The sequence below is a fragment of the Pseudorca crassidens genome, chromosome 6 (assembly GCF_039906515.1).
Source record: "Pseudorca crassidens isolate mPseCra1 chromosome 6, mPseCra1.hap1, whole genome shotgun sequence".
Taxonomy (NCBI): domain Eukaryota; kingdom Metazoa; phylum Chordata; class Mammalia; order Artiodactyla; family Delphinidae; genus Pseudorca; species Pseudorca crassidens.
This window is the reverse complement of record NC_090301.1, coordinates 39,180,851-39,200,242: the sequence shown is the minus strand read 5'-3', so window position 1 is coordinate 39,200,242 and position 19,392 is coordinate 39,180,851. Positions and strand designations below refer to the sequence as shown.

The following is a 19,392-nucleotide window of genomic DNA, read 5'->3' as shown; positions in this document are numbered from 1 at the left end:
GTGAACTTGATGACCCATGAAAAAAATAATCCAATTTGAATAATAAAGAGAAAAAAAGATTGGAAAAAAAGAAAGAACAGGGTCTCAAAGACCTGTGAGAAAATATTAAAAGGTTTAACATTCATGTCACTGGGGCCCAGAAAGAAGGAGAAAGAGATTGGTGTAGAAAGGATATTTGAAAAAATAGTTGAAACTTTCCCAAATTCAGTGAAACACATAAATTTACAGCTTCACAAAACTCAATCCTTGAAAAGGAGAAACCAAAAAAACAAAAAAACCCCACCCACACCCAACCTCATTATAATCAAACTGCTGAAAACCAAAGAAAAAAATTTTTTTTTTTTTTTTTTTTTTTTTTTTTTGCAGGCCTCTCACTGCTGTGGCCTCTCCCATTGTGGAGCACAGGCTTCGGACGCGCAGGCTCAGCGGCCATGGCTCACGGGCCCAGCTGCTCCGCGGCATGTGGGATCTTCCCGGACCGGGCTCGAACCCATGTCCCCTGCATTGGCAGGCGGACTCTTAACCACTGCGCCACCAGGAAAACCCAGAAAAAATATTTTGAAAAAATATTTTTAAAAAAGCAGCAGACAAAAACGATATATTACATTTGGATGAAAATTATTCAAAAGACTGCAGATTTTACATCAGAAATCATGGAGCCAGAACAGAGTAGAAATGTCAACCCAGAATTCTACGTCCACCAAACAAATCCTTCAAGAATAAAGGCAAAATAAAAAGTATTCTCAAATGAAGGAAACTAGAAAATTATTTGCCAGCAAATCTGCTCTAAACAGATGCTAAAGTTCTTCACCCTTAAGGGAAATGATGCCACAGTGAACTTTAGAAATAAAAGAAGATCAAAAAATGATAAATATAATAGGCTATTTCCCCCCTCTTAAGTTCTTTAAAGCATACATAAATACTAAGACAAAATATTAACATTGTGTGTCTGGGGGGCAGAGTTTCAATGTATGCAGACATAATATATATGACTATGATAATATAATCAGAGGAGGGTATAGGGGACTTGCATGGTTACAAGTCTTCTACATTTTAACTGAAGTGGTAAACTATCTCTAGGTAGATTGTGAAAAATTGTACTAAAAAATAATCCAAAGTATTATAGTAAAAAATAGATAAATTGGGCTTCCCTGGTGGCGCAGTGGTTGAGAGTCCGCCTGCCGATGCAGGGGACACGGGTTCGTGCCCCGGGTCGGTGAAGGTCCCACATGCCGCGAAGCGGCTGGGCCCGTGAGCCATGGCCGCTGAGCCTGCGCGTCCGGAGCCTGTGCTCTGCAACGGGAGAGGCCACAACAGTGAGAGACCCGCGTACCGCAAAAAAAAAAAAAAAAAGATAAATTAAAGTGTGATACTAAAAATGGTGGATTATTCAAATAATCTAAAAGAATAAGAAATGAGGAACAGGGCAACAAAAACCAAATGTAAAAACAGAAAAATAATAAAATGTCAGATCTAATTTCAATGATATCAACCATATCAAGTATAAAGTTGTCTAAATTTACCAATTGAAGGGGAGAGATCGTCAGACTAGAAAAATACAAGGTCAAACTGTATGCTATCCACAAGGTACCCACTTCAAATATAACAACATATTTATATTAAAAGTAAAATGATGGTAAAAGATACCAGGCAAACACTAACCAAAAGAAAGCTGGACTGGCTATAGTAATATCAGAAAAAAGGAGGTTGCAGAACAAGAAAAATTATCAGGGATAAAGAGGGATAATACATAATGATAAAAGGGTCAGTTCATCAATAATACACGGCAATCTTAAATGCGTATGCATCCAACAAGTGAGCTCCAAAATACAGGAAGCTAAAACTGATAGAAATGAAGAAACAAGTAGATGGAATATTAGCAACGATATGGAAGATATGAACAACACTCTCAAACAACTCAACCTGGCATTTAAAGAAGTCTCCATCCCATAATATGTCAATTGCACAGGGAACATTCACATAGACCATATTTATGCCATAAAACAAATTGTAATAAATTTAAAGCACCTGGAATCAGATAATGTATGCTCTCTGAACGTAATGGAATTAAGTTAAAAATTAAAAAACAAATAACAAAAAGAAAGCTTAAAAATTCTCAAGTATTTGGAAATCAAACAATACATTTTTAAAATAACCTATGGTTCAAAAAAGAAAAAGTCTCAAGAGAAACCAGAAAATATTTTAAAGGAAATGAAAGTAAAAATACACCATATCAAAATTTGTGCTATGCAGCTAAAGCAGTACTTAATGGAAAATACGTAGCATTAAAATGCATAGATTAGAAAAGAAAAAAAATCTAAAATCAGTAACTTAAGCTTCCCTCTTATATCAGAAAAAGAAGAGCAATTTAGGTCAAAAGCAAGCAAAAGAAAAGAAACAGTTAATATTAAATGAGAAATCAATGAAATTGAAAATCAACCAACCAAACAAAACAAAAACAAAAAAAAATAAAAAAGGAAAAAAGCAATAAAAGGCTTGTTCTTAGATAGGATCTACAAAATTTATCAAACTCTAGCTAAACAAAGAAGGTACAAATTACCAATATAAGGAATGATAAAGAAAATTATCACAGACCCTGCAGACATTAATAGGATGTTAAGGGAATGCTACAAACAACCCTATGCCCATAAATTTGGCAACTTAGTTGAAATGGACCAATTTCTTGAAAGACATAAACTACCAAAACTCACTTGAGAATAAATAGATAACTTGAATGTCCTATAAGTATTTTAAAATTGAATTTATAGATAAGATCTTCCAACAAAGATCAAAGAAGATCTAAATAAATGGAGAGATATACTGTGTTCATGGATTAGAAGACTTACTAAGTTGTCAATTCTTCCCAAATTTTGATCTATAGATTCTGCAGTCCTTATCGAAATCTCAGCAGAATCTTCTGTGGATATTCTAAAATTTATATTGAGAAGTAAAAACTAGACAAAACAATTTTGAAAAAGAAGAAAAAAGTTGGAAGAGAGATACTGTTCAATATCCAGTTAACAACTGCATCAAATTAATTTTCTTCAAACAACACCCTCAAGATAACATCTTTTTGATTCAAAAAGAGGACAATGTTGTGGCTTCAGTCTACAATGTTTGCTTTTGAAGATCATAGCTCCCATAGTTTCTCAAGTGGCAACTGAATTATTATAGCACCCAGCACTCCAAGTTTTGATAGTGTTTGTTCTTTTGCTATTGTTTAGAGAGGATAAATATTGGGTGCTCTTCTGTATTTTTGAAAAATACAGACTTCTAACATGATAATACATGTTCACTGTAGTCTGCATGGAAGGATGGAATTTGGATATATAGCAGTGGAGCATTTCAAAGAGTTGTGGTATTTTCCTCTTTACACACACACACACACACACACATGCACACACAATTAGATAAAAACAGACAAAGAAAGGTGGGTGTTCCTCTCAGTTATTACTGTTGCTGAAATAAACCTGATTTATCTAACTCCTATAAAAATGAAAACTTAAAACACTTTTTAAAAGCAGAGTTATATTAGATATAGGTCTGATCTACTTACCAAGTTGTTAAACAATCCCAATACTTTCCCTGTGAAATGTTTAGATAGAATCCAGTTACATTTAATGTTATCACTAGCCCTTGAAATTCTGATTAGCTAAGGAAACATCAAGTGTCAGTAGCTCCAAAAGTTAATTATGTTCTAACTTGTCCAAATTTTACATATTCTTCCAGTTCCCTAAATTACTGACTCTTCCCTCAGCTGAGATAGTATGTGAAAAGCATTTAGCACAGGCTCAGGTCCTTAGTAAGTGCTCCATATTAGGTATTATCATTATCAAGCAAGTATCTCTGGGGAAGGAAGAACACACTAGCAAATAAGTACGATACTTATTTGATACTTCAAAATGATCACCTTAACCTATTTACTGAAACCTCTCAGTATAAGATTACCAAAATCATTGAAAAAAAGCCAAGAATGAAAAATGTTAATATTTCCTACTTAGTAAGGTTGCTACCATAACTTCTTGCTAATGCTTCAACACTTTTACAAACAAATAGCAAACATTTAGGGGTTATGGCTCATTAAAACCATTTTCTACCTCAATCTCTCCTGAAATGGAAGTTTGTCTTGAAAAAGATCACTGAAAGATATGGAATCTTAAAAGCAGAAATATTCATCAACAGTTCCAGCATTATTGAAATATGACTGGACCCAAAAGAAAGGGTACATTTATTTGCTAGAATATAAGAAGTATATCAGCCTCCGCTGGATAAATGGAGTTATAGGAATACATTATAGATGTCCTCCTAGGTAGAACAAAAGTATATAAATTGCAAATCAAAACAATAAAGACATAACTACTACTATGTGGGACATGACCAAGTATATTCACAATTGTTTGGGAAGATCAAAGCTTTTTTTTCTGAGAGGGAAACAATAGCAACAACAACAACAACAACAAAATTGGACTATTATTTTAGCTGAAGTTAATTGGTCCAGCTGGACAAAAGTAAAAGGTGGACTTTTTTTCTATTGAAATTTTTAAAATAAAATTTTATTATCATTAATTATTATTATTTGTACAATATTATATTTTGACTTCTACAGCACGCCCACCACCGAAGGTTTAGTTTCCATTCATTACCAGATCTTTGATCCCCTTTACCCATTTCAGCCTCCCCCCACACCCCCATCCCCTCCCCTCTGGTAAGTACTACTCTGCTCTCTGTATCTACATGTTTGCTTTGTTTTGTTTTGTTTATTATTTATCTATCTATTTAATATTTCACATTGGAGTGAAAGCATACAGTATTTGTCTTTTTCCATCTGACTTATTTCACTTAGCATAACACCCTCAAGGTCCATCCATGTTGTTACGAGTGGCAAGGTTTCATCTTTTTTATGGCTGAGTAGTATTTCATCTCACATATACACCACATCTTTAGCCCTTCATCTGTTGAGAGACATTTGGGTTACTTCCATATTGTTGGATAGTATAAATAATGCTGTGATGAACATAGGGATGCACATATCTTTTCTAATTAGTGTTTTTGTTTTCTTCAGATAAATACCCAGAAGTGGAATGGCTGGATCATATGGTAGTACTCTTCTTACTTTGAGGAATCTCCATACTGTTCTCCATAGTGGCTGTACCAATGTACATTCCCATCAACAATATATAAGGCTTCCAAAAGATAGACTTCTAAACATTCAGAAACCTCCCATATTGTCAACGTCCAATGTGTATTCTCACATTAAACGTCTACGCAAACTGTTTGCCACCTACTTGTTAAGTATTTAAAAAACGAACTAGGTGCCATCCTAAACTTCTTAAAAGGTACTTAAACATCTGTTTTAGTTGCAAACTAATGCACATATTTATCACTTATCTAGATTCTATAATTTTTCTTCTGGATTAATGTAGATTATCAGAGCAAGAGTACCCAGTGCTTAATTTTAGTCCACCAAAGAAAAGCTTGATAATCTCGTCTCCAAATCAACAAAGTAATTAAATGTAAGTTTAGTTCCTGGGAAAGTTTGTTTTTCTGAGTATGATTTGCTTGATTGAAAAATGAGAACTGTGTGACACAGCTTTTCTTTTTTACCTTGGTTATCACAAAGCTGTGAGCTTAATTCAGGACCCAACTGCAAGGATTAGCTTGTCTCAAGTACCTAAGAGTAACTACCTCTTTAATAACCCTAGGTGGTCTTATCAGATTTTATCCTATTTTATGTTATATTCAAACTGCACATGCTTCAAATCCTTTTAGAATAGTTCAGTAAATAAATGCTATAGAAATCCATATGGCAGGATCATTTGCTGAGCAGTAAAGAAATTTGTTCACCAGAATTTTAATTTGTAGAATAATTTTCATAAATGTTACAAACAAAAAATTTAATAATATGGCTTTTACACATAGTGGTTAATTCTATTTTTAAAAATTTACATGCCTCAACCATTTTTACTTTAAGTACCATCATATCAATTACTTTTTCAGTAGTAAAGTAACAACTACTGAAAATAGTGATGTAACACAGAACTGAACGTTTCCTGATGGTTTCCCTGTGCTATTTCTAACATGCTAAAACCTCCAAAAAGATTGGTCCAGTGATAGAAGGCCCATAGTAATGTGACCTTGAAAATAACACAATCAATGATCATCCTCACACTAGGACAGAGTGAAGTCCTTGGCTTCTAGGAGGCAATACCTTGAGGAAAGGTAAGGCTGGATGAGCCTCCAGTATCCTCCCGGCCCAATCTCCATGGGATTTATCTACTAACCAGGAGATTCCAGGAACAGCACCACTCTTTTAAAAGCCCCAATCAGCCCAGGACCCAGAAATGTATCCATATCATTTAAGGTGGTCGCACACCCAGCAGGGAATAAGACATCACCGACACAAACCTATCCCTGCATGTTTCACTAACCTATAATAACAAAACCCTGTGTTTTATGGGAATAAAAAATTTGGACTTCACTTACTTATGGCAGGGTTTTGCTCTATTTGCTAAAAATAGATTAAAAATTAAGCAAAAGTCATCTGGGGTTTTTAGTTTGTTTACTACTGTCTCCAATGCTCAACTACTCTGACATTAATTGGAGAAGGAAGTGATTATCCATATTTAATTTAGCTAATTAGTTAAGTAATACATTTTTCAATACTATAAAAGTTTACTAGCTGTGTTAAAAAGGTACACAGATAAATAAATCCACTGACTGATAGAGATCATTTGTGAGAAATATTTTCCTTACGTTATGATGATCCCGTTATCAATAGAAAATGAGTCAGAAGGTAATCCAGCAATATTCCAGGCTCGAATTGTCACTGCTTCTCCCAGAATACTCATAAGGGAATAATCATCTGAGCAGGGGATACCTCTTCCTTTGCACAAATTTGTCCACTCCTTGATCTGGTTCTTTAAGACATACACAGAAAGATATAAAAATGAGGTTGGAGGTTACCAAATGGATACCTTGTAAACTCCTCAACTACGCTCTGAGTCTACAAAGCATCGTTGAAACTCTACCTCAAAAATGATTTGTGTTCATCATATTTTTCAAAATAAAATCATAATTTAGAAGCTCTACTATGTATTCAAATGAACAATATATATAATGTTAAGATAAAATTTAGATAGATCACTTACTAGTGAAATCAGAACTTTGTATCTGGAAAAAATAATTGCCAATTATGATTCCAAAGCTTCTGTTGACAAAATACATGGAGATCACCATGTTTTTCTACACATTTTCTTTAAATTATAAATATCAGCACACCTTACTACAATATTGTGGTATAAAAGTAAATCCAATTTGAACCAGTAGGGGACACAGAAAACATTTGTGTCTGGCTCTCACATGTCCTGGGGGAAGGACCAGAGCAGGGTTATTAGGCACCAGTAAGGATCAGGGCACATACTGGAGTTTTGGATACCCCATGTGGGGCACAGTTTGCTAGGATGCTCAGGAACCAGAAGCATACTTCAAGCTTAGGTTCACACTCAGAAAATCAGAAATCAAGGTCCAAATTGAGGTTATAGATCAAAGGGTTCATAAACAGTGAAAGACGTGACTGGAGAGAAAATAGGTTAGAAAAGGGCAAGGAGAAGGTGGGTATATGTGGTGTTGATACCAGTCCGTGGGCAAATGAGGATGCCGTGTGTACCAAGTGGAGCTAGCTGAGAGGGCATGGTGGGTACTACCGTCTCCCTCGGGTTCCTGCTGAGTAGGTTGGACCAACATTCCCTTCGGTTTGCACATGAAAGGCTATGACAGTTTGGGGACAGCTGATGATTTTCATGACCTTGATTAGCCGGTTATTCTGTAGAATGCCCCACAGCTGGGTCTGTGTGGTATTCTGTCATGAGTCAATTTAGGTTATGCACCTTTGGCAGGAATATCACAGAAATGATACTGTGTTCTTCTCATTGCATCTCATCAGTGGCACATGATTTCAAACTGTCCATTCATAGATGACATTTTTATTTTGATTAAGGCATTGTCTGCCAGGCTTCTGTCTCATAATTATATGATCTTAGGTATGATTAAAGCTTCCTTGGATGGTGGGCCATAACACAAAGACACTCCTATAGATGAGAGGCAGAACTCTTTGTTACTTACAGCTCCAAATGAGAGAAATTGATACACAGCCTCCTGATACACAGGAGGCTGCACCTGGACACGGAGTAACAGCAAGGAACTGTAGGGGGCAGTTTATAAACATCAAGCAGAGTGGGGTGGAGTTAGCTAGGTTTCCAGGGCTTCCTGATGACTGGGTCCTTAGAATAGTTCCACAGGTACCGGGAAGAAGGGGCCGTCCTTGGGTGTTAGGTATATGGGGGCCTCTGGAAGTTGGATATGTGCCTATTGTAACCCAGGACTATTAGAGCCTGAAAAGGGAAATGGTTGGCGTGAGGGCTTAGCAAACTGCCCACAGAAGGGAATTCAGAGCTGTTAACCATGATTCAAAACTGAGTTAAGACAGCACACTCACGAGTACTTAATGACTATCATCTGGGTTTTTACTTGGTTTGGTTGTTGGCACCAGGACAGATGGCATGGCTATGTAGGGTGGAGGAGAAGGCAGCGTTTCCAGTTTGATTCTGGCTCCTAGTACACAGTTCCTATGGGCATGTTTTTGATTTTTCGTTGGCCTGAAGACTTTTGTGGGGAGGTCTGAAGGTTTTCTCAGATACAGCTTGATGCTGGTATGGGCATCGTAGCCAGTGATACGGGGAAGAAGTAGGGAAAATGAAAGCCATAGCTGCTGTGGAATGCTATCTATAGTTGACAGGGGTAGTATGTTATCACAGATGAACTGGCTTAGAAATTTAAGAGGCCAATTATACATCTGTAAGGGTGTAGCAGCAGAGCATAAGTGAAATGAACATGAGGGCCTCTGAACAAGCATCTCAAAATACAAGCCAAGGATCTTGGCTGGTAATCAGGCGGTAAGATAGTTGGTGGAAATGGAAAACTGACCACTAAGGGTGCCATCTTGGTGAAAGTAACTACCGCCACCAAAGCAGTTTGACTTTGATTATTGGTAGGAAAAGGTCCCTCAGAAAGTTCAAAGTAATTCAACTCCAGGGCTTGTATGTCCTTACAGCTTTGTAGGATTTTGTTTTGGAGATAGGCGTGGGCATTACGATCGAATACTGTGGGCCCAGTTATGCTAGGAGAATGGAAATTTTCTACATTTTATTATGAGGAGTGCCAGAAACTCTACAAAGGGGTTGATGAATAATTGACAACTACTCAGACTCAAGCTTAGAGGGAGGGGATCTAGCTACTTACTGCAGGCTCTTGGTATCCAGAGACTTTGATGTTAGGAAAAAACCAAGATTGTTTTAAAGCCTTTTTGTCTTACTCGGGTTTCCCAGTAGCAGACTCTGACATGAAGATTTATCTGAAATGATTTATTAAGGAAGGGATACTAGGAGAAGCAGTATAATGACCAGGAAAAAGCCAGTAAAAGGTGAGAGATCAGCCAAAGTACTGCACAGGTGGTTACACCTTATTCCTACAGGGGGTGTAAGTTATTCCTTGCATATGTTCCAACCAGAGGAAGGGAGACAGACCTTCAGGCTCTCACCTCTGTCAGTCTTTCACTGAGGCCAGCCTCAGAGGGCAGTAAATTCCCAGCCAATTTTAGCTCTCCAAGCACTGCGCAAAGTGAGTTCTAAGAACCCAAGGGAAGTCTGCCAAAAAAGCCACAGGTGCTGGTTGTTGGACGTGAACGCACAGGAAACCAGGTGGGGATCTGGGCAGAGCACTGAAGTTGCCACTATTACCCTTGTGCTTAGAATCGAATGGGAAACTTGATGGGGCGTAAACTGACCAGCTGCCCTGACCCAGGAGAAATAGATAAAAGAGACGATTACAGAGCAGGATTCAGAGAATGAATTCAAAGGAAGGAACAATGACGTTAGAGATTAGTTAAGTAAAAGCCTAGGTTGCTACAGTAAAGCAAGGAAGGGATAAAATTGCCTTCAAGTCTTCTTAGATGGGACGGGATAAGGTGTCCTCCTGAATCAGGGGTGGGGACAGTGCACAGAAGTTCACAGAAGGAGTTATGAGCTTTGCTTGGAGCTTGTGTCTAGTTCAGTGTTGCTTTGCTTCTGTCCATAAATTTCAAGGTCTCAGTTCAAGCCTCAATGCTTCCTTGAAGCATTTGTATAGTGGTCTAACTGGCAGCCCCCATTCTGGTGGAAGCAGCTGACTGGGGAGTCAAGCAAGATGCAGTGCTTTGGAAGGAGTCGTCAGAGAGGGCTGGGTTGGGAGGAGTGGCCCTGGCTGGTGACTTCCAGCATGGCACTGGAATGCTCAACAGGAGCCAGTGCAGACACCCGGGGGTATGTTGGAAACCAACAGAGGAGTGTAGGAGGCTCTGCAGGTACCACTTCCATCCTTCCAAGTTGACACAGAAGAGTAGAAAGAGGGCTAAATTAGGATTCAGGTGACAACAAGTCTCATTTCTGCTCTGTCATTAACCAGCTGTGTGGTTCTGAGCAGTTTTCTTAATCTTCATAAGCCTCAGTCTCTGAAAATGTCGAGCAAACAAGTCTATGACTAGGTAAATAGTGTCATGTTAAAAGTTAATTATCTGAACTACAAGATGTCAATGCCATAACTGCAGACAGTCATTCAGACACAAATGAAGACAGAAAGCTAAGAAGAATATGAAAGTCATGCATCAGGACAAGGGCTACCAGAACCAAAAGATAAAGACAGAAGCATGATCAATGTGAGCATTTTAAACTAGTTTGGTTAAAAGCAAACAAGCAAATCAAAACAGTGGCCACCAAGAATCAACCCTACTTCAGCGAAAGCCCTGAATTCAAGTGAAGCTCAACTGAGACCACGGGCAAAGCGAATGCTTTGTAAAACTTGATAAAGCCACACACAGAAGTGGGTTTTCATTTACTCTTTCTCTCCTCCGTTGACACCAGAAGCTATTGGCAAATGTTTCAAATTTCTCTCTTCTCTTTATTTTCACTGCCTTCTTCTCCTTTTAATTTTTCTAAATCTCTCCTCCTGCTTTGACAGGGCCATGTCCTGGGTTGTACTTCTAGAGAGAGCTGAAAAATGTGCTGGGTGTCTTTGAGAAAGGGACTGAACAGTGGAACAAAAAAGCTGGGATAAGAAGTAGGGGTTAGGAGTTGGATCAAGGAGGCAGAATCCGTCAAAGGGGTGGGAATTCGAAGCAGGGAACCTGGTATTTATTTTCTTAGGAAAGAAGCCACTTATCAAATGGGTTTTAGGTAAGTTTGTCTTTTCCTCCCATAAAGTTTCAGTTTCTCAAGTCATTTGGAAATGATTTATTATTGAGATTCACAGAGAGTAGTTGACTAAACACCCCCCAGCTCCCCAAAATATCCTGATACGTTTATACTTGTTTAAGAACTGAAATTTTATCATTAGAGCCTACCATTTCACATTACGTTCTAAAGTAGATCTTTTTGTTTCTAAAACAATTAGAAGAGTATTTGATATAGCACTTTTTTGGCTACCAAGCTAATTTATTGAATAATTAAAATACACAACTAGAAATCACTTGAAAACATTTTTCTCCCTCGTACTTACCAAAAAATCCAAACAAACAAAAAACCCCAAGATTAATGTTGATTGTAATGGGAGGGTCAGGAAGAGACCCTAGAGGTCGATGAGTACTCCCTACCTGTCGATAGTTAGATGTAAAGGCTCCGAGGTAAGCGACGACCCCTGAGGAAATGAGGATGTCCCCTGTCAGGTTGATGTACAGCTGCCCCAGCTCCAGAGCTGTTTGGCTCCAGCGAGTTTTCTCACCCCCAAGGCCTCCGATCAACTTTTCAGCTCGTTCTAGCTTTTTGCTACACAGGTCAACCTCAAAAATAAAAGTAAACTTTTATCAACATCTACAAGGAGAATAAGTTAAAAAATTATTTAAATTTCTGCAAGATTTTACCCTCAGGGATAAATTTTTACATTACAAACACGCCTGGAATTAATTTTTTTTAACTCTCTAAAAGAAAAATGTGCAATATCTAACTATGAAGATCGGCAAGTCCATGACCTTTTAGAACATTTTTCATAATAAAGTGTGTACTTTAATATAATTTGTGAAATTTGTAACAGATATTTATCATATAATGCAAAGAATAGCTCTATTAAAGGAAATGAGCTACCGTATGAGACACTGAAAGTTAATTAAGTAATAAAGGACATCCTCTTGCAAATATAGATGTTTCCCCTCCATTTTAATAATCTAAATGCATTTTATTTTAAATATTCTATGAACGTTTTCCCCTCATTTAACTTGTGGTTGATTTAATGATAATTTTAAAGGTTAAATGTTTAAAAGTTTTAATAATTTATGCTTACTTACAAAGCACAATTTTCAAGTTGTTAAATTGTGTCAACCTACTCAGACACTTGCAATTAACCTTAAATTAGGACATCAATCAATAGTTGACAGCCTACTTTGTGCAGAAGACTGTCAACCAAGTTTGATTATACATAATTAAGCAATGTTATTTTAAAAAAGAGGAAGGGTAATTATGAATATGGCAAACTTTGGGAAAAGCTATTTCAACCCATGCAATAGCAATATTCCAACAGAATACCTGAATTATTTTGATTAATTTTAAGTGACTTAGCATCATTATTCTTAGAAGATGACAAGATTAAGTAAAGGTTATCTTAAAGTTCAAAATGAAATAATTTACATGAACAGAGGAAGTAAATAATTGATAAAAGCAGAGACATTTAGATCATTTTGGAATAAGAATTTGTCTTATACTTTTTCTTATGCTATTAATATTTATATTAAATAAATGCTTTTAGATTAAAAGATATAAAATACTGTATCAGTTTATCTAAAGATAGGTTTAAAAAAAGCAGAAGGTATGTAATTGGTAATATTTTTGATACTTCCTAAATAAAAACCTTTCTCTCTTAATTTTCCCTCCTTTAATATCTTTTGCTTCCTAGTTTCTTTCTTCACCCATTCTTCTTTCAACAGTATTAAAATGTTGAATCAGGTCTTGGACTATAATAAAGTTGCCATCAGAAGCCACCAAGTAAAAATATTTTAGCCAAACTTTCTCTTCCAAAAGTAGATTTTTAATACACATATATGCATGCATTCAATCTACATTACCATAATTTTCCAACATTTTATTATGAAAAGTTATTTCAAACATACAACACAGTTGAAAAATGTTTACAGTGAGCAACCACATACCCATTTTTTAGTTATATTATTTAAACTAAAACTGATCACTTGGAACCCATGCCTAATAATAGGTCACATTTTTAAGATTAGCACCATGTTACATATTGCACAAATACAGAATTTGTGCACATATCCTACAGAAAGAAGCAGTCTAGTACAATGAGAAACAGCATAGCTATTAGAGTCAGATTGCCTGGGTTTGGATCTCAGCTTAGAAGCTGCACTGACCATGAGTAAGTTGCTTAACTTTTCTGTGCTTCAGTTATTACAAAATGGTTCAAAAAGATTACCTCCCTCAGAAAGCTTTTGTGAGAATCAATGAGATAATATACATTGCTCTCAGAACAACAGTGCCTTGCATATAAGCACGCAATAAATGTTAACTGTTATAAAATGTTTTGACTTTTTTCTGGAACATAATCAGACTCTAGCAATTAATTTTTGCAAATGGTATCACTATCTAAGAGCAATGATTTTAGTCTTAAAAACATTTTCAGTGGACACACTATGGTTCTGGGTATTGAGTTCTAATCTCAGCTCTGCCATTCACTCTTTTTTTTAAAAAAATAATTTTTATTGGAGTATAGTTGATTAACAATGTTGTGTTAGTTTCAGGTGTACAGCAAAGAAAATCAGTTATTAACTCTTATATAACCTAAGTCACTTAACATTTTGGTTCTCCATTTTCTCACTTATAATGAAGAATGATTTAAATAATCTAGCTCAATATTCTAGTAATCTACAACAGAGCTTATTGACAATTTTCTTCTTTTTGTGGGGTAAAGAGCCAGAAGGTAAATATTTTAGGCTCTGTGGACCAAGAAGCAAGAATGAGGATATTATATAGGTACTTATATAATCATTTAATATATAATCATTTAAAAATGTCAAAACCATTATTAGCTTGTGGGCTGTACAAAAACTGACAATGGTGGACTTGGCCTGTGGTCCACTGTTTGCCAACCACTGACCAGGAAGAAAACAGGATTGCTGTGTTTGTGCCAGCATGAACATCATTTTTATTTAGAATAATTGAGGATTTGCCCATATTTGTCTGTATTATCCTATACCTGGTTTTCCAAGTCAGCCTTCTTTTGTTTATTTAGTTCGAGTGTGTCCTGAAGCTTGGCCAGCTTGTCCTGAACTTCCCGAAGCACTGACTGCTTCTTTCTGAGACCATCCATGGCAATTTTAAGCTCCCCTTCAGCTGCAGCCAGTTTTATCTTTTTGGGAGCTACTATTTTTGCCACTCTGCCAAAAGTAAAATTGGAAAATTAAATACATGTTTAATATTCTAGGGTACTTTCTGTCACTGAATTTACTTTTCTAATATCCTTACTATAACTCAAAACACATCTTCATGTATAACCTATACTGATTTCTATATTTTATATTTCATTTAGGAATCAGTCAAATCTGATCTCAGCACATAAAACATGACTATTAAAATAGATATCAAATACACATAATGTTTTCAAATAAGTAATTTTTTTACCCAAAATAAAATATTCAGTTGTCACCAATGTCAATTTCGGTGATTTTGGAAAAGGAGAATAAGCATATACATGTAAAACAGAGCAGTGTTTGTGGAAACTAGCCTAATTGGTTAAGGCTTAATTATGATGAGAAGAAGGGTATTTTATTCACATCATTTTACTCTTTCATTTTTAAAAAATTTTTATTATTTTAAATAATTAAATGGGTTAATCTAACTATTTTATTTTCATCTCAAAATAGTTAAAATGATTTTCTGTGTGTCCACCCACTTCCTCAGTTCCCCAACTCTTTTTTTTTCTCTTCCAGTTTTATTAAATACATCTAAGAATGACACTCCTGTCTTTATATTGTACTTTTCTCAAATTTCAGAATATATCCCTAACTAAAACCAGTTATCTTATAAATACGTATGTTGGTAATAAAAGGGATTATTAGGAAAAAGGATGGATCTAAATTCTCTTTTATCTGGAAAATGAAATTAAGTCATGTTATATTTCTAAATAAATGATAAAACATTAAATTAAAATTTATCATTAACATAATATATCATGGTCCAAAATATACACAGCCTGTAATATATATGTATAATGATTCAAACTGTTTATGAGTTTGAAAGACATCCAGTAATAGTTCCTGTTTTGAAGAAATAACCAAAATTTTTTACTGTTTTGTATATAAGTATTTCTCATACAATCATCAAAAAAGGCTGTTTGTCTAAACAAAGAATAAATGTTAAGAGTGGTTTTCAAAGTGTGGTCCAAGACATGTCCCCTCCCCTTCAGGGACTCCAAGAGGTCCTCCTTGTGCAACTAAACATTTGTGTGAGGCTGCATTTTCCTCATATACTTCAATCAAAACAATATATCCCACAACAGATTGAATGAAGAAGCAGATCTGAGAGTCCAGCTGTCTTGTAAAGCACACAGTAAAGAGATGTGCAAAAATATGAAACACCACCACTTTTCTCACAACTGTTTTTGAAAATGTGGATAAAAAAAAGTTACTTATGTAAACATGTGGAGTTTTTTATTGCTATTTAAAAATGAATATTTTTAAAAATTCTCAGTTTTAATTTCTAATATGGTAGATAAAAAAGGTTTTGGGGTCTGCAATAATTTTTAAGAATATAAAGGGTTCCTGAGTCCAAAAAGTTGAAGTATCATTGTATTATACTATTTAGTTGGTATAGTCTTGCCTCCAGTAAATATGTCATATAACAGGCATTAGACAGGATTTTCTGAGGACCCTCTCACCTATGTAGCTCTTTATATTATTTAAATGGCCAAACCTGAAAATAAAACACACCAGTTCATTTTCTTTTTGTTAGTACTTACTTGTCATACGAATCCATTGCTATGACCCATTTGCACAGACCTTCGGCTGCTGTGGAAGCATTTCTAATCTTTTCTGGAACAAAATCTGGATTTGGAATATAATTTTTTCTTATGATGTTCATGTAAGCTGGAGGAATATTGTCCTTGTCATATTCATGAAGTGACTGTAGAAATCGAATGTCACCAAGAAGTCTTTTGGCGGGACCCCAGAAATCCTCAATTTTTTTCCCTGAACCCGTTGGGTCAGGGATTTTGTCAGCTTTAATGCCTTTCAAGATGCATACAGCTTCCATAACAAGCTTGACACCAGCGGGAGGACTCTTCATGGATTTTATCACTGTAATGTCCTTGAAATAATAACATGCTATTATTAAAAAAGAATTGTTTACATATGACTTGTAATCGGTTCCTATTTTCAAACTAAGCCATAAGATAGAAACTCACCGTTCATTGGGTAGAAATGATGAAAGTGATAGAATTGTGTCAAGAAGTGTTGAGAAGTTTATCCCAAAGGAAAAGTTACAGACAAAAAAGAGTAACGGGAAGATACCCTATATGAGATTACTTATGACATGAAATCTACTTCAAAGACACAAGAGAGTTTTGGCTGTCACAAAGTAAGAGTTTTGTTGCTTCTGAAAAGCTATAAATGTCATAGATGCAAACAGAAAAACACAGAGAAATTATACATATGAGTGTCTCCTATAAACCAACTATATATAGTTAGCTCTTATAAACATTTTCCTTTATATTCCTCTATATCTTTTTCATATGTATACGCTATAAACCAGTGTATATGCTGTATTTTAACCAATGGAATCATAGTATACTTAACATACATGCTGTTTTAAAATCTGTTCTATTTCGATCACAATACATAGCGAACATCCACTCATGCTAGTAAACACATCATTTTTAATGGCTGCATAGATAGCCTTCCAATGCATAGATAAGAACCATAATTCTAATACCCTATTTGTGCCTTTTTCTCTTTTTTACTATTACAATTGCCATATTGAATTAAAGTCTTAATGTCTTTTATTGTTTTAAAGCTTTTGACAAATACTGACAAACTGCCCTCCAGAAAGCAGAAGGGTGCCTGCTGCTTTACTACATACACCCTTAGCAACACTGGTAGGCATTCTGACAGGCCAAAGAAATTTTATTTTGATCTGTATTTCTTTAAATACAAATAAGGAATGATATGTTTATTGACACTTTGTATTCATATGTTTATTGACTATTTGTATTTCCTCCTTTGTGAATTAGTACTTCTTTATACCATTTACTATCTTATCTTAGAGCTTGTTATTGATTTATAAGAGCTTTTCACATAGAAGCATATTAATATCTTGTTTACCATACAGTTGAAAAGTTTTTCCTCAGCGTTTCTAAAGTTCTGTCCATGGTGTTTATATCAAACAAAATGTGTTGGTTTTTAGGTACTAAAATTCAGTACTTTAAAAAATTTTTATTATTTATGAAAAATACAAAAGAGAGCATATACATTATGAACAATATTGCTTACTGTTTTTTTGTTCCTGATTTCATATACCAAAGAAATCCTAGGTTTTAGTTTACATTCCAAGATTATTAACATCTGACCTACATTTTCAACCATTTTTATAGTAATATAACTATTTATATTTAAATTTCAATCTGAAATCTATTTTGGAGTAAGGTGTGACGAAAGGATCTAACACTTTCTCCCTTACCTCATCTAAAAGTTTTGCCAAGATTCCCAACACTATTTATTTTTTAAAACTCATCTTTATCTTTCTTAATTGAAATGTTCACTTTCACACCTTAATTTTTAATGAATTTCAAAGCTTAGACATGCTATTATAAAATATAACATTATAAGCCATATTATGTATCACAAAAAACAACTGACAAACATTGACATAACACTTTATCATATATACTGTAAGGTATATTCCAATTACAAGTGTCTAAATATGAAATAGGTGCACATAGCATCAAAATATGTACTTGGGTCTTATACCCCTGTTGATTAAAGTTGCTCTGCAAAGTTCCTGAAATAACAGTTGTTGTACGGTTGTTTAGAACATTTGGAAGCTTGCTTCTTTTTCAAAATTGTCTTAGTTATGCATGTACATTTCTTTTTTTCCAGGTGAATGAGGGAATCTTTTTCCCAATTTGAAAATGATTTCAATTGCATTAAATGTGGAGACTAATTTGGAAAAACAGACTAGATTGTAGCACACAATATTAAGTACTTTCTTAAGCTATGATGATGCGTCTCCCAGCAAGCCTGTGGCTGTGCTCTTACCTGTGCAGTGAGAGTGTCAAGGGCAGCTAGAGCTGACTCTAATACGGGCAAGGCCCCTGCCAGGTCAGCATCACATTCATCTTTGATGGCTTTGGCAGCCATAGCTTGTTCATTTGCTATTGTTTCATCAGCTTTCACTATTTTTTCAGTTTTGGCAACTTCTACAGACTCCCTCTCAATGATTATCATCATTTCATCAACCTCTTTGCTAGCAACTTTTAATTGAGGTTGTAGAGCCTCTAACTCGAATTGCATTGTGGCTACTTGAGATGCAGCAGAATCCAGTTTATCCAAACCCACTTCGTACCTCTTTTTCATTTTCATTACTTCACTGAAAGCAAAGATAAAACAAGGTTAGCTGTCAGGCTCTAGCTCCTCCTTCAAGGAAAAAAATTAAGTGTTCTTGAGCTTTTCAGGCTTTTTCAAGGCATAACTAAAGAAGTGGACCTACTGTATAGCACAGGGAACTATATTCAGTATCTTATAACTAACCTATAATGGAAGAGAATCTGAAAAGTTATAAATATATATAACTGAATCGCTTTGCTTAATACCTGAAACTGACACATTGCAAATCAGGTATACTTCAACTTAAAAAAAGTGGTTTGAAAGTTTTTCACATATATTAACAATTTTGTGAAAAATATAAACTCTAGAACTTTAGATTGTGTGCAATTAAAAGTAGACAGTATGTCTAGGGATTTTTTGTATTTCCAGTACCTGACACAATATCTAGGCATATAACAAATTCAAAAGATAAATACACTAAGTATAAGGCAAGGAACCTCCTTATACCGAGATGAATGATGTGCCTCTACAATTAGTCACCTTGGGAAGTTTATTCCAACAACATTATTGTTCCTTAAAATCTTTTTATAATCAGTTATTTTAAATAGACTTCAGTGCCCAAAATATATTATTTTGAATGCTGCCAAATGTGGCATATAATTTTAAGATGTGTTAAGTATCTTGAAATAGGAATTTTTTTATTTAAGATAAAAGTGGCCAATAGAGAATAAAGCTCAACACTTTTTTGGTGCAAAATTATTATA

General features: G+C 35.3%; 1 protein-coding gene across 4 annotated transcripts in view; it reads right to left on the bottom strand.

Annotated features, from left to right (window-relative positions):
• The window catches only part of DNAH7 (dynein axonemal heavy chain 7), a 247,269-nt gene that overhangs the window by 73,867 nt on the left and 154,010 nt on the right, over positions 1-19,392 (bottom strand). For all 4 annotated transcript variants that reach the window (XM_067741149.1, XM_067741150.1, XM_067741152.1 and 1 more), the window contains 5 exons: positions 18,341-18,671; positions 16,048-16,394; positions 14,287-14,467; positions 11,681-11,866; positions 6,754-6,917 (listed from right to left, as the gene is read on the bottom strand). In XM_067741149.1, the coding sequence (XP_067597250.1) occupies positions 6,754-6,917; positions 11,681-11,866; positions 14,287-14,467; positions 16,048-16,394; positions 18,341-18,671 (1,209 nt within the window). The remainder of the gene's footprint in view (positions 1-6,753; positions 6,918-11,680; positions 11,867-14,286; positions 14,468-16,047; positions 16,395-18,340; positions 18,672-19,392) is intronic.